A 15,931-nucleotide genomic window follows, 5' to 3' on the forward strand; every position below is an offset into this window, starting at 1 on the left:
TGTTACCCGAACAGGCGCCGGAGTGTGGCGACTAGGGAGATTTTCACAGTAACTTCATTGCAGTGTTAATGTAAGCTTACTTGTGACACTAAAACCTAAACTTTAAACTTAAATTCTCCCTCTGTGTACCCGAACAGGCGCTGGCGCATGGTGACTAGGGGATTTCAGAGTAACTTCATTGCAGTGTTAATGTAAGCTTACTTGTGACACTAAAAACTAAACATTAAACTTAAATTCTCCCTCAGTGTTACCCGAACAGGCGCCGGAGTGTGGCAACTAGGGGAATTTCAGAGTAACTTCATTGCAGTGTTAATGTAAACCTTACTTGAGACACTAAAACTAAATAACTTCATTGCAGTGTTAATGTAAGCCTTCCTTGAGACACTAAAAACTAAATAACTTCATTGCAGTGTTAATGTAAGCCTTACTTGAGACACTAAAAACTAAATAACTTCATTGCAGTGTTAATGTAAGCCTTACTTGAGACACTAAAAACTAAATAACTTCATTGCAGTGTTAATGTAAGCCTTACTTGTTACACTAATAACTAAACATTAAACTTAAATTCTCCCTCAGTGTTACCCGAACAGGCGCTGGAGTGTGGCGACTAGGGGATTTCAGAGTAACTTCATTGCAGTGTTAATGTAAACCTTACTTGAGACACTAAAAACTAAATAACTTCATTGCAGTGTTAATGTAAGCTTACTTGTGACACTAAAAACTAAACATTAAACTTAAATTCTCCCTCAGTGTTACCCAAACAGGTGCCAGAGTGTGGCAACTAGGGGGATTTCAGAGTAACTTCATTGCAGTGTTAATGTAAGCTTACTTGTTACACTAATAACTAAACATTAAACTTAAATTCTCCCTCAGCGTTACCCGAACAGGCGCCAGAGTGTGGAAACGAGGGGATTTTCACAATAACTTCATTGCAGTGTTAATGTAAGCTTACTTGTGACACTAAAAACTAAGCTTTAAACTTAAATTCTCCCTCAGTGTTACCCGAACAGGCGCTGGCGCATGGCAACTAGGGGATTTCAGAGTAACTTCATTGCAGTGTTAATGTAAGCTTACTTGTTACACTAAAAACTAAACATTAAACTTAAATTCTCCCTCAGTGTTACCCGAACAGGCGCCGGAGTGTGGCAACTAGGGGAATTTCAGAGTAACTTCATTGCAGTGTTAATGTAAACCTTACTTGAGACACTAAAAACTAAATAACTTCATTGCAGTGTTAATGTAAGCTTACTTGTTACACTAAAAACTAAACATTAAACTGAAATTCTCCCTCTGTGTACCCGAACAGGCGCTGGAGCATGGCGACTAGGGGATTTCAGAGTAACTTCATTGCAGTGTTAACATAAGCTTACTTGCGACACTAAAAACTAAATAACTTCATTGCAGTGTTAATGTAAGCTTACTTGTTACACTAAAAACTAAACATTAAACTTAAATTCTCCCTCAGTGTTACCCGAACAGGCGCCAGAGTGTGGCAACTAGGGAGATTTTCACAGTAACTTCATTGCGGTGTTAATGTAAGCTTACTTGTTACACTAAAAACTAAATAACTTCATTGCAGTGTTAATGTAAGCTTACTTGTTACACTAAAAACTAAATAACTTCATTGCAGTGTTAATGTAAGCTTACTTGTTACACTAAAAACTAAATAACTTCATTGCAGTGTTAATGTAAACTTACTTGTTACACTAAAAACTAAATAACTTCATTGCAGTGTTAATGTAAGCTTACTTGTTACACTAAAAACTAAACATTAAACTTAAATTCTCCCTCAGTGTTACCTGAACAGGCGCCGGAGTGTGGAAACGAGGGGATTTTCACAGTAACTTCATTGCAGTGTTAATGTAAGCCTTACTTGTGACACTGATAAATAAAATAAACCCAGGCCGACACCACAAGGATCATAGCGGGACAAGGGTCAAACCACGGAGAGATCTGTTGACCTCAGGGGGGGATTTTTCGGTTTCGGGGCGAGTGAGGCCAGGACTCTCAAGCGTCGTGCTGAGGGAGTCCCGAAAGTGCAGACGGAGGCCATTCGGCCCATCGAGCCTGCACCGACCACAATCCCACCCAGGGCCCTTTCCCCGTAAATCCATGCATTTACCCTAGCTCGTCTCCCCCCCCCGACCCCACAACCCCACCGACACTGAGGGGCAATTTAGCACGGCCAGTGCACCCCTAACCAGCACGTCTTTCAGACTGTGGGAGGAAACCGGAGCTCCCGGAGGAAACCCACGCAGACACGGGGAGAATGTGCAGACTCCGCACAGACAGCGACCCGAGCCGGGAATCGAACCCGGGTCCCTGGTGCTGTGAGGCAGCAGTGCTAACCCACTTAAGAAGGGCTATTGGAGGATGGGCGGGGGGGCGGGGGTTAAGTGATGCTTGGGCTGGATTAGTTCTCTGGCAGCTTCACAGTACAGAAGATGAGACAGAAAAATCTGTGTCCGAACCCTCACTCTGGATGCGATCTCCTCCTTCCTAGTTACTGCCTTCCTGTAGGTATGAAAGCAGCTTAGGGGAGGTGATGGCCCAGTGGTATTACTGCTGGACTATTAATCCAGGAACTCAGCTGATGTTCTGGGGGACCCGGGTTCGAATCCCGCCAGAGGAGATGATGGAATTCAAATTCAATCTAAAAAAATTTGGAATTAAGAATCTACTGATGACCCATTGTCGGAAAAACCCATCTGGTTCCCTTTAGGGAAGGAAATCTGCCGTCTTTACCCCTGACTGGCCATCCTGGTACTGCCCACTGCACATTCTGGCGCTGCTCACTGGGCATCTTTGCACTGTCAGCCTGGCACCCTGGCACTGCCCACCAGGCACCCTGGAACTGCCCACCAGGCACCCTAGCGCTGCCCACTGGGCATCTTTGCACTGTCAGCCTAGCATCCTGGCATTGCCAGCCTGGCACCCTGGCACTGCCCACCAGGCACCCTGGCACTGCCCACCAGACACCCTAGAACTGCCCACCAGGCACCCTGGCGCTGCCCACTGGGCATCTTTGCACTGTCAGCCTAGCATCCCGGCATTGCCAGCCTGGCACCCTGGCACTGCCCACCAGGCACCCTGGCACTGCCAGCCACCCATCCTGACACTGCCCACCCAACACCCTGGCACAGCCAGTCTGGCCTCCATGTGGCTCCAGAGAGACAGCAATGCAGCTGAGTCTCAACTGCCCCTCCAAGGGGCAACTAGGGATGGGCAATAAATGCTGGAATGAGCCTGTGACGCCCGTGTCCCACAACTGAATAAAGAAAGAATAATTACTCCACAGGACATTATACTGAAAGGAAAGTTAAGAACACATTGGGAGTGATCTTACCATTGCAGCCCACCAGCCGAGTAACAGGGCAAGCCGCTAAGATTGCAATAAATCAGGTTCGAGCCTGCTTTCTCGTCTCTCGCAATCTTACCAGCACCGGATATCCGGCACATTCAGCCTCCCACCCGTTTGGAAACAGGCGCGGGGCAGAATAAATTATTTAAGCATATTTGAAAGGTATTAGGGTCGGAATCTTCCAGGCACATTTGCCTCCGTGGCCTCACTGGGTCGGGTTCTCGCAATCAACGGGGACCTGTCACGACGGCTTCACCAGTAGAAGCAGAGACCGTTGAGCCCCCACTTGGAGGTTGAGGGCAAGGGGCGGTTCCTCTTTGGCAGTGTCAACCTGGCACCCTGGCACTGCCCACCAGTCAATCTGACACTGCCATTGGCACCCTGGCACTGCCCACCAGGCATCCTGGCACTGCCCACCAGTCAATCTGACACTGCCACTGGCACCCTGGCACTGCTCACCAGGCACCCTGGCACTGCCCACCAGTCAATATGACACTGCCCACTGGGCACGCTGGCACTGCCCACTGGGCACCCACTGCCCACTGGACATCCGGGTATTGCCTGCCTAGCATCCTTGCACGGCCAGCCTAGTGCACCGGCACTGACCACCTGGAATCCTGGCACTGCCCACCTGGCAAACTGTCACTGCCAGCCTGGCACACTGACACTGCATATGGGGTATCCTGCCGACTGGGCAATTACAACACTGCCCATTGAGCACTCTGGCACTGCCAGTCTGCCACCTTGGCAGTGCCCATTCCGCTTATTGTACACTCTCGCACTGCCCACTGGGCACCCTGGCATGGCCCAGTGGACATCCTGGCACTGCCGGCCTAGCATCCTTGCATGGTCATCCTGGCATGCTGGCACTGTCAGCCAGGCACCTTGGCAGTGCTCATTCACCTTACTGGGCATCCTGGCACTGCCCATCATGCATCCTGGCACTGCCCACTGGGCATTCTGGCGCTGCTCATCTGGCACCCTAGCACTGACCACTGGGCATCTTTGCACTGTCAGCCTAGCATCCTGGCATTGCCAGCCTGGCACCCTGGAACTGTCAACCAGGGACCCTGGAACTGCCCACTGGGCACCCTGGCACTGCTGGGCAGTTACCCTGGCACTGTCAGCCCGGCACCGTGGCACTGGGCATAGGGCACCCGCAGCACTGCCCACTGGACACCCCCCAGCAGTGCCCAACGGACACCCCGGTGCTGCCAGCCAGGCATCCTGGCACTGCCCATCTGACACCCCGGCACTGCCATCCCAGCTCTGCGGCACTGCACGCAGGACACGCTGTCCCTCCACGCCGGGCACCCACAGCACTGCCCACTGAGCATCCCCAGCACCGCCAGCCTGGCACCCTGGCAGTGCCCACCCACTCTACAGGCAGAAATCATACTGGGGGCTTTTTAATTGCACAAGAATGCATAAGATTCAGCTGGTGTTCTCGCCGGAAAGACGGATCAGAAACATTGAAGTTTTCCCGATTATTTTGGACTTTTTGGTGAGATCGCGCCCACCCCCCCCCCTCCCCCATTGCGTCCTGATCGGGGGAACCCCTCTGGGCTGGTCACGTCGTGTGAGTCACCGAGGCCCAGCTTAGACTATCTCTCTCTCTCTGCAGCTCATTCCCAATCCTTTTAATCGCAGGATCAAGCTGTGACTTCTCGAGCCCTGATCGCACTCAATGCCACCTCACGGCAGGCGATTAGCAAATCCTGTTTCCTGAGTTCCACAGTGACAGGCAACCAGTCCCATGACCCAGAACCTGATACACCCGCAGGGAAAGCAGCTGCCATCAGAAGCATCTTGCCTTACTAATCCACAGATCCCTGGAGACAGCAGAGCACGTGAGTTTAGTATCACAGAATCCCCACAGTGCAGACGGAGACCATTTGACCCATCAGGTCTGCGCCGACCTCAAACCCACCCAGCCCGGCAACCCCGCGCATTTACCTTATCCAGATCTCTGATACTAAGGGGCAATTTAGCATGGCCAATCCACCTAACCTACACATCTTTGGACACTAACGGGCAATTTAGCATAGTGAATCCACCTAATCTACACATCTTTGGACACTAAGGGGCAATTTAGCATGGCCAATCCACCTAACCTGCACATCTTTGGACACTAAGGGGCAATTTAGCATGGCCAATCCACCTAACCTACACATCTTTGGACACTAAGGGACAATTTAGCATGGCCAATCCACCCTAACATGCACATCTTTGGACACTAAGGGACAATTTAGCATGGCCAATCCACCTAACCTACACATCTTTGGACACTAACGGGCAATTTAGCATAGTGAATCCACCTAATCTACACATCTTTGGACACTAAGGGGCAATTTAGCATGGCCAATCCCCCTAACCTACACATCTTTGGACACTAAGGGGCAATTTAGCATGGCCAATCCACCTAACCTGTACATCTTTGGACACTAAGGGACAATTTAGCATGGCCAATCCAGCTAACCTACACATCTTTGGACACTAAGGGGCAATTTAGCATAACCAATCCACCTAACCTACACATCTTTGGACACTAAGGGACAATTTAGCATGGCCAATCCACCTAACCCGCACATCTTTGGACACTAAGGGACAATTTAGCATGGCCAATCCACCTAACCCGCACATCTTTGGATACTAAGGGACAATTTAGCATGGCCAATCCACCTAACCTGCACATCTTTGGACACTAAGGGACAATTTAGCATGGCCAATCCACCTAACCTACACATCTTTGGATACTAAGGCACAATTTAGCATGGCCAATCCACCTAACCTACACATCTTTGGACACTAAGGGGCAATTTAGCATGGCCAATCCACCTAACCTACACATCTTTGGACACTAAGGGGCAATTTAGCATGGCCAATCCCCCTAACCTACACATCTTTGGACACTAAGGGGCAATTTAGCATGGCCAATCCACCTAACCTGTACATCTTTGGACACTAAGAGGTAATTTAGCATGGCCAATCCACCTAATCTACACATCTTTGGACACTAAGGGGCAATTTAGCATGGCCAATCCCCCTAACCTGCACATCTTTGGGCACTAAGGGACAAATTAGCATGGCCAATCCAGCTAACCTACACATCTTTGGACACTAAGGGACAATTTAGCATGGCCAATCCACCTAACCCGCACATCTTTGGACACTAAGGGACAATTTAGCATGGCCAATCCACCTAACCCGCACATCTTTGGACACTAAGGGACAATTTAGCATGGCCAATCCACCTAACCTGCACATCTTTGGACACTAAGGGACAATTTAGCATGGCCAATCCACCTAACCTACACATCTTTGGACACTAAGGGGCAATTTAGCATGGCCAATCCACCTAACCTACACATCTTTGGACACTAAGGGACAATTTAGCATGGCCAATCCACCTAACCTCCACATCTTTGGACACTAAGGGGCAATTTAGCATGGCCAATCCACCTAACCTACACATCTTTGGACACTAAGGGGCAATTTAGCATGGCCAATCCACCTAACCTACACATCTTTGGACACTAAGGGGCAATTTAGCATGGCCAATCCACCTAACCTGCACATCTTTGGACACTAAGGGGCAATTTAGCATGGCCAATCCACCTAACCTACACATCTTTGGACACTAAGGGACAATTTAGCATGGCCAATCCACCTAACCTGCACATCTTTGGACACTAAGGCACAATTTAGCATGGCCAATCCACCTAACCTACACATCTTTGGACACTAAGGGACAATTTAGCATGGCCAATCCACCTAACCTACACATCCCTTCGAACAATTATAATTTCTCTCTCTCTCTCTCTCTCTCTCCTCTTGGGTCACAAGGTCCTTATCGCTCCAGTGTTAGCCAGCAGTCAGTAAATTGCTCTCTTAACCAATATCAGAAAGTTGTCAGTTCCAAGTGCGGTATCAGAGACAAGGGGAGATAAAAGAAATCTAGGTTAACACTCTACTGGGGCAGTGCTGCACTCTCTCTCTCTCTGACTCTGCCTCTGCCCCGCTCTATTTCACTCCCTGTCTCCCTGTATTACTCATCCTCCAGTATCCCGCTCTCTCTGTCTCAATCGGTCCTGCTCTCTCTCTGCCTTTTGCTGTTTGTCTCTCATGCTCCCTGTCCCTCCCTCCATCTCCATCCCCGTCCCACTCCCTCCCTCTCCCTCTCTCTGTCTCATCCTCCCTCTGTCTCCCCCTCCTGTCTCTCTCTCCCTCCTCTCTTCCCCTCCCTCCCTCTCTATCTCCCTCCCTCCCTCTCTATCTCCCTACCTCTCTCTCTATCTCTCTCCCCCTCTTCTCGCTCTCCCCCCTCCCCCAGCTTTCTCTCTGTCTCCCCCTCCCTCCCTCCCTCTCGCTCTCCCCCCTCCCTCTCTCTCTCCCCCCCTGCATCCCTCTTGCTCTACCCCCTCCCTCCCTATCTCTCTCTCTCCCCCTTTTTGCTCTCCCCTCTCCCCCATCTCTCTTTCTCTCTCTCTCCCCTCCCTCCCTCTTGCTCTCCTCCCTCTCCCTCTCTCTTCCCCCCTCCCTCTGTCTTTGCACCCATCCTCACTCTCTCTCTCCTCGTCCTTCCCTCTCGCTCTACCCCTCCCTCTCTCCCTCGCTCCCCCCCTCCCTCCCTCCCTCTCTCCCCCCTCCCCCATCTCTCTCCCCCCCTCCCTCCTTCTCTCTGCCTTTCCTCCCTCCTTCTTTCCCCCTCCCTCTCACCTACCTCTCTCTCTTTCCCCCTCTCTCTCCCCCTCCCTCCTTCTTCCTCTTCCCCACTCCCCCTCTCTCTCTCCCTATCCCTCCCTTCCCCCTCTCTCCCCCTCTCCCTCGCTCCCCCCTCCCTCCCTCTCTCTCCCCTCCTCCATCTCTTTCTCCCCTCCCTCCCTCACTCCACCCTCCCTCTCTCTCTCTCTCTCTCCCCCACCATTGCCCTCTCCCTCTTTCCCCCTCTCTCTCTCCCCTCCCTCTCTCCCTCCCTCCCTCTTTCCCTCCCTCCCTCTCTCCCTCTCCCTCTCTCTCTCCCCCATCCCTCTCTCTCCCTCCATCCCTCTCTCTACCCCCTCCCTCTCTCTCTCTCTCTCCCCCCCTTCTCTCTCCCCCTCCCTCTCTCCCTCTCCCTCTCTCTTTCCCCCCTCCCTCCCTCCCTCCTTCTTTCCCTCCCTCCCTCTCTCCCTTTCCCTCTCTCTCTCCCTCCATCCCTCTCTCTACCCCCTCCCTCTCTCTCTCCCTCACTCTCTCCCTCTCTCTCTCTCCCCCATCCCTCCCTCTCTCTCTCCCTCGCTCTCTCCCTCTCTCTCTCTCCCCCATCCCTCACTCTCTCTCTCCCTCACTCTCTCACTCTCTCTCTCTCTCCCCTCCCTCTCTCTCTCTCTCCCTCATTCTCTCCCTCTCTCTCTCTCCCCCATCCCTCACTCTCTCTCTCTCACTCTCTCCCTCTCTCTCTCTCTCTCCCCTCCCTCTCTCCGATGTTTAGGATGAACACTGTCCTGGGCCACTCCTCCCTGTGTAGCCAATGACAAGTACCCCAGGATTGAGCTCAGTGCCAGGATTGAGCTCAGTGCCAGCCCCAGTGCCAGGAGACACCTGGTGGCTCCTTCATTCGCTGCAAACAGAGAGGGTGAGAGACAGAGAGACAGAGAAACAGTGACAGAGAGAGAGAGAAACAGAGAGAGAAGAAACACAGAGAGACAGAGAGAAAGATAGAGAGAAACAGGGAGAGACACACAGAGAGAGAGAGAGGCAGAGAGAGACAGTGACAGAGAGAGAGATAGAGAGAAACAGAGAGAGAGAGAGACACACACACACACAGAGGCAGAGACAGAGAGAAACAGAGAGACAGTGACAGAGAGGGAGAGAGACACAGGGAGACAGTGACAGAGAGACAGTGAGAAACAGAGAGAGAGATAGTGACAGAGAGAGATAGAAAAACAGAGAGAGAGGAGATAGAGATAGAGAAACAGAGAGACAGTGACAGAGAGGGATAGAGAAACGGAGAGAGAGAGAGAGACAGTGACAGAGAGAGATAGAGAAACAGAGAGACAGTGACAGAGAGGGATAGAGAAACGGAAAGAGAGAGAGAGAGACAGTGACAGAGAGTGATAGACATAGAGAGAGAGACAGAGACAGAGAGGCAGAGAGAGAGTCAGAGATAGAATCAGAGACAGAGAGAGAGAGACAGAGACACACAGAGAGAAGAGACAGAGCAAGACAGATAGAAAGAGCGACAGAGAGATAGTGACAGAGTGAGAGGTTCAGACAAAGCGAGGCGGACAAAGAAAGAGGTAGAAGGGAGAGTGAGAGAGGCAGAGAGAGGGAGATTTCGGTGGACAGAGGGTTCAAGGCAGTGTTCAGAGTGAACTCAATCCTGCAACTCACACCCGGCACGGGGACAGGGAAGATGCCTGGAGGTTTTCAGCAGCTTGGTGGGTCAGAGGTAGGAGACTGTGAACTTATAGAGTATTGGAGAGAATGTCATGTAATATAGAGTCCTGTTAACACCCTGTAACACAGTGTACTGTCCTGTACTGTGCCGTAACACAGTGCCCTGTCCTGTAACACAGTGTACTGTCCTGTACTGTCCCGTAACACAGTGCCCTGTCCTGTAACACAGTGTACTGTCCTGTACTGTCCCGTAATGCAGTGTACTGTCCTGTAACACAGTGTACTGTCCTGTACTGTCCCACAACACAGTGTACTGTCCCGTAACACAGTGTACTGTCCTGTAACAAAGTGTACTGTCCTGTAACACAGTGTACTGTCCTGTACTGTCCTGTAACACATTGACTGTCCTGTCCTGCCCTGTAACACAGTGTACTGCCCTGTACTGTCCTGTAATGCAGTGTACTGTCCTGTAACACAGTGTACTGTCCTGTAACACAGTGTACTGTCCTGTACTGTCCCGTAACACAGTGTACTGTCCTGTAACACAGTGTACTGTCCTGTACTGTCCCGTAACACAGTGTACTGTCCTGTAACACAGTGTACTGTCCTGTACTGTCCCACAACACAGTGTACTGTCCTGTAACACAGTGTACTGTCCTGTACTGTCCCGTAACACAGTGTACTCATAGAACCATAGAATCATAGAATCCCTACAGTGCAGAAGGAGGCCCTTCAGCCCATCGAGTCTGCACCGAACACAATCCCACCCAGGCCCTACCCCCATATTATACCCACTAATCCCTCTAACCTACGCATCCCTGGACACTAAGGGGCAATTTCTTAGCACGGCCAATCAACCTAACCCGCACATCTTTGAACTGTGGGAGGAAACCGGAGCACCCAGAGGAAACCCACGCAGACACAGGGAGAATGTGTAGACTCCGCACAGACAGTGACCCGAGCCGGGACTCGAACCCAGGACCCTGGAGCTGTGAAGCAGCACTGCTAACCCACTGTGCTACCGTGCCACCCATGTACTGTCCTGTACTGTCCCATAACACAGCGTACTGTGATGTACTGTTCCATAACAATGCACTGTCCCGTAACAGAGCGTACTGTCCTATAATGTCCCGTAACAGTGTGCTGTCCCATAACACAGCGTACTGTCCTGTACTGTCCTGTACTGTCCCGTAACAGTGTACTATCCTAGAATATAGGACAGTTGGTGAGATTTTGCAAGCCCAGGCAAGTCACGGGGGTTACAGATAGTGCGACATGAACCCAAGGTCCCGGTTGAGGCCGTCCTCATGTGTGTGGAACTTGGCTATCAGTCTCTGCTCAGCGACTCTGCGCTGTCGTGTGTTGTGAAGGCCACCTTGGAGAACGCTTACCCGAAGGTCAGAGGCCGAATGCCCGTGACCACTGAAGTGTTCGCCAACAGGAAGGGAACAGTCTTGCCTGGTGATTGTCGAGCGATGTTCACTCATCCGTTGTCGTAGCGTCTGCAGGATCTCCCCAATGTACCATGCTACGGGACATCCTTTCCTGCAGCGTATCAGGTAGACAACGTTGGCCGAGTTGCAGGAGTACGTACCGCGTACCTGGTGGATGGTATTCTCACGTGAGATGATGTCGATGATCCGGCATGTCTTACAGAGGTTGCTGTGGTAGGGTTGTGTGGTGGTCACTGAAGGCCGGGTAGTTTGCCGCGGGCAATGGTCTGTTTGAGGTTGTTCGAAGGCAAGATGTGGGGGATGGCCTTGGCGAGATGGTCGTCTTCATCGATGACGTGTTGAAGACTCCGGAGAAGATGTCGTAGCTTCTCCGCTCCAGGGAAGCACTGGACGATGAAGGGTACTCTGTCCACCGTGTCCCGTGTTTGTCTTCTGAGGAGATCGGTGCGGTTTGTCGCGTTGGAGCATCGGAACTGTCGATCGATGAGTCGAGCGCCATATCCTGTTCTTACGAGGACATCTTTTAGCATCTGGAGGTGTCTGTCGCGATCCTCCTCATCTGAGCAGATCCTGGGTATACGGAGAGCTTGTCCGTAGGGGATGGTTTCTTGAACATGTCAAGGGTGGACAGTGTAGAGGGAGCTTTACTCTGTATCTAACCCCGTGCTGTCCCTGTCCTGGGAGTGTTTGATGGGGGTCAGTGTAGAGGGAGCTTTACTCTGTATCTAACCCCGTGCTGTACCTGTCCCGGGAGTGTTTGATGGGGGGACAGTGTAGAGGGAGCTTTACTCTGTATCTAACCCCGTGCTGTACCTGTCCCGGGAGTGTTTGATGGGGGACAGTGTAGAGGGAGCTTTACTCTGTATCTAACCCCGTGCTGTACCTGTCCTGGGAGTGTTTGATGGGGGGACAGTGTAGAGGGAGCTTTACTCTGTATCTAACCCCTTGCTGTACCTGTCCTGGGAGTGTTTGATGGGGGGACAGTGTAGAGGGAGCTTTACTCTGTATCTAACCCCTTGCTGTACCTGTCCTGGGAGTGTTTGATGGGGGGACAGTGTAGAGGGAGCTTTACTCTGTATCTAACCCCGTGCTGTATCTGTCCTGGGAGTGTTTGATGGGGGGACAGTGTAGAGGGAGCTTTACTCTGTATCTAACCCGGTGCTGTACCTGTCCTGGGAGTGTTTGATGGGGGGACAGTGTAGAGGGAGCTTTACTCTGTATCTAACCCGGTGCTGTACCTGTCCTGGGAGTGTTTGATGGGGGACAGTGTAGTGGGAGCTTTACTCTGTATCTAACCCCATGCTGTACCTGTCTTGGGAGTGTTTGATGGGGGGACAGTGTAGAGGGAGCTTTACTCTGTATCTAACCCCGTGCTGTACCTGTCCTGGGAGTGTTTGATTGGGGGACAGTGTAGAGGGAGCTTTACTCTGTATCTAACCCCGTGCTGTACCTGTCCTGGGAGTGTTTGATTGGGGGACAGTGTAGAGGGAGCTTTACTCTGTATCTAACCCCGTGCTGTACCTGTCCTGGGAGTGTTTGATGGGGGGACAGTGTAGAGGGAGCTTTACTCTGTATCTAACCCCATGCTGTACCTGTCCCGGGAGTGTTTGATGGGGGGACAGTGTAGAGGGAGCTTTACTCTGTATCTAACCCCGTGCTGTACCTGTCCTGGGAGTGTTTGATGGGGGGACAGTGTAGAGGGAGCTTTACTCTGTATCTAACCCCGTGCTGTACCTGTCCTGGGAGTGTTTGATGGGGGGACAGTGTAGAGGGAGCTTTACTCTGTATCTAACCCCGTGCTGTACCTGTCCTGGGAGTGTTTGATGGGGGGACGGTGTAGAGGGAGCTTTACTCTGTATCTAACCCCGTGCTGTACCTGTCCTGGGAGTGTTTGATGGGGGGACGGTGTAGAGGGAGCTTTACTCTGTATCTAACCCCGTGCTGTACCTGTCCTGGGAGTGTTTGATGGGGGGACGGTGTAGAGGGAGCTTTACTCTGTATCTAACCCCGTGCTGTACCTGTCCTGGGAGTGTTTGATGGGGGGACGGTGTAGAGGGAGCTTTACTCTGTATCTAACCCTGTGCTGTACCTGTCCTGGGAGTGTTTGATGGGGGGACAGTGTAGAGGGAGCTTTACTCTGTATCTAACCCCATGCTGTACCTGTCCCGGGAGTGTTTGATGGGGGGACAGTGTAGAGGGAGCTTTACTCTGTATCTAACCCCGTGCTGTACCTGTCCTGGGAGTGTTTGATGGGGGGGGACAGTGTAGAGGGAGCTTTACTCTGTATCTAACCCCGTGCTGTACTTGTCCTGGGAGTGTTTGATGGGGGAACAGTGTAGAGGGAGCTTTACTCTGTATCTAACCCCGTGCTGTACTTGTCCTGGGAGTGTTTGATGGGGGAACAGTGTAGAGGGAGCTTTACTCTGTATCTAACCCCGTGCTGTACCTGTCCTGGGAGTGTTTGATGGGGGGACAGCGTAGAGGGAGCTTTACTCTGTATCTAACCCGATGCTGTACCTGTCCTGGGAGTGTTTGATGGGGGACAGTGTAGAGGGAGTTTTACTCTGTATTACATCGGGAAATCGAATTTGAGCGATCAGTAGTTTGAGATTTTCCACTATTTAATGGTGAAATCAAGGATTCTGCTCAGTTTTAAGATTTTCTGTTTTGCCATTGGTTTGAAAAGGCAGTTTAATGTTTGGCCCATTGACCCTGTGTTAAGCGGAGGGGATTTTGGTGGGAAAACGACCTTTTTCTGACAGCCTGTTCTGTGTTTTTCTTTCTTGGTTTCTCAGCGGGTCACAGGTACCCTGATCCTTGCCGTGTTTACAGCTGTCCTGGGATCTCTCCAGTTCGGATATAACATCGGAGTCATCAACGCTCCACAGAAGGTGAGAAGGAGCGGGAGCGATGGGCGATAGACAGAACGAGGGGGAGGAGAGAGAGAGAGTGTGGGAACTTAAAGGAAGGGAGAATCAGAGTGGGGAAACGAGAGAGGGGCAGGAAAAGATTTAGGGTGGAGATTTCCAGTCTCGCCCGCAATCCGGACTACAATCCATTGAAATTGTGTGTGATTTTCCGGTCGTGTGAGGGGGAGTGGGGGTGGTGAGCAGTGCTGGAAAATCCCACTAATTGGAGTAAGTGAGAGGAGGAGAGATGTGGAGAGAGAGAGTAAGAGGTCGTGAGACCAGGAAAGAAAGATGGAGTGATGTGAAGCGAGCAAGACTGGATAAAAGAGAGAGGGAGGGATTGGAGAAGAGTGCAGCACGAAGGAAGTGGCGACAGAGGGATGGAAAGAGTTTTCTTTTTCATTTCATTGTTCATTCACAAGACATGGGTCCACCAGTATTTATTCCCCATTGTTCTGGTCCAGGTGAGAAACTCCAAAGTGTTCTATGAAGCCCACCTAGATCATAAATTCTGCATTTGAATCGGGCTAGGATAAGCATGATATTTTCCCCTTCAGGTATTGTTCAAGTGACCCACTAGGGAGCTTTTACCAAACAAGAGTATTTAAGAATATAGTTAACATGTATAATAAGGAAACTAGCAAGAACTTTTACCAATTACAAATAACAAACAACTATATAACGAGTAACTATACTAAGTTAAGGGCTGAGTACAGCCCTTAACTTAGATGTGATCGAGTCAAACCAACCCCAAAGCGAAATTCCTTAAAACAGGTTCAATACAATTAAAGTCAACTGCTCACGTGATAAGTCCAACTCAAGAACAGCTTCTTCCCTGTTGCTGTCAGACTTTTGAATGGACCTACCTCGCATTACGTTGATCTTTCTCTACACCCTAGCTATGACTGTAACACTATACTCTGCCGCCCTCTCCTTTCCTTCTCTATGAACGGTATGTTTTCTCTGTACAGGGTCGGCACAGTGGCACAGTGGTTAGCACCGCTGTCTCACAGCGCCAAGGACCAAGTTTCGATTCCCAGACTCGGGTCACTCTCTGTGTGGAGACTGCACATTTCCCCCGTGTCTGCGTGGGTTTCCTGCGGGCGTTCCTGTTTCCTCTCACAGTCCGAAGATGTGTGAGTTAGGTAGATTGCTGGCGTTGGACTGGGGTAAACACAATAAAAAGTCTGACAACACCAGGTTTAAGTCCAACCGGTTTATTTGATAGTAAACTCACAAGCTTTTGAGGTTTCCCTCTTCGTCAGGTGAATGGAGAGTTCTGGCCTCACACAGAGCATATAACAGCACACACAGTTTACAGATTACTGATTGGAATGCGAATCTTTACACCTAACCTGCTGTTCAAGTCCTAAAGTGGCTGACAATGTGAGTGGAAGGAGCACTGATCACAGGTTACAGAGATGTGTATTGTCTCCAGACAGGACAGTAAGCGAGGTTTTGCAAACCCAGGCAAGTCACGGGGGTTACAGATAGTGCGCCATGAACCCAAGATCCCTGTTGAGACTGTCCCCATGTGTGCGGAACAGTCGCTGCTGTCAGACTTCTGAATGGACCTACCTCGCATTAAGTTGATCTTTCTCTACACCCTAGCTATGACTGTAACACTACATTCTGCACTGTCTCCTTTCCTTCTCTATGAACGGTATGCTTTGTCTGTATAGCGCGCGAGAAACAATACTTTTCACTGGATCCCAATACACGTGACAATAATAAATCAAATCAAATCTTTATCCCCTGTGTACTCTATGAACAGTATGCTTTGTCTGTATAGCGCGCAAGAAACAATATTTTTCACTGTATCCCAA

At 50.7% G+C, this 15,931-nt stretch overlaps 1 protein-coding gene across 1 annotated transcript in view; it reads left to right on the top strand.

Moving 5' to 3' along the window:
- The first annotated feature begins 9,560 nt into the window (after nt 1-9,560).
- Nucleotides 9,561-15,931, top strand: part of LOC145337753 (solute carrier family 2, facilitated glucose transporter member 4-like) — a 39,907-nt gene continuing 33,536 nt past the window's right edge. Inside the window, exons 1-2 of the mRNA XM_080182597.1 lie at nt 9,561-9,794; nt 13,992-14,087. Of these exons, the coding sequence (XP_080038723.1) occupies nt 9,759-9,794; nt 13,992-14,087 (132 nt within the window). The 5' untranslated portion in view covers nt 9,561-9,758. The remainder of the gene's footprint in view (nt 9,795-13,991; nt 14,088-15,931) is intronic.

Source organism: Carcharhinus amblyrhynchos, unplaced genomic scaffold, assembly GCF_965287045.1.
Source record: "Carcharhinus amblyrhynchos unplaced genomic scaffold, sCarAmb.v2.hapA scaffold_69, whole genome shotgun sequence".
Taxonomy (NCBI): domain Eukaryota; kingdom Metazoa; phylum Chordata; class Chondrichthyes; order Carcharhiniformes; family Carcharhinidae; genus Carcharhinus; species Carcharhinus amblyrhynchos.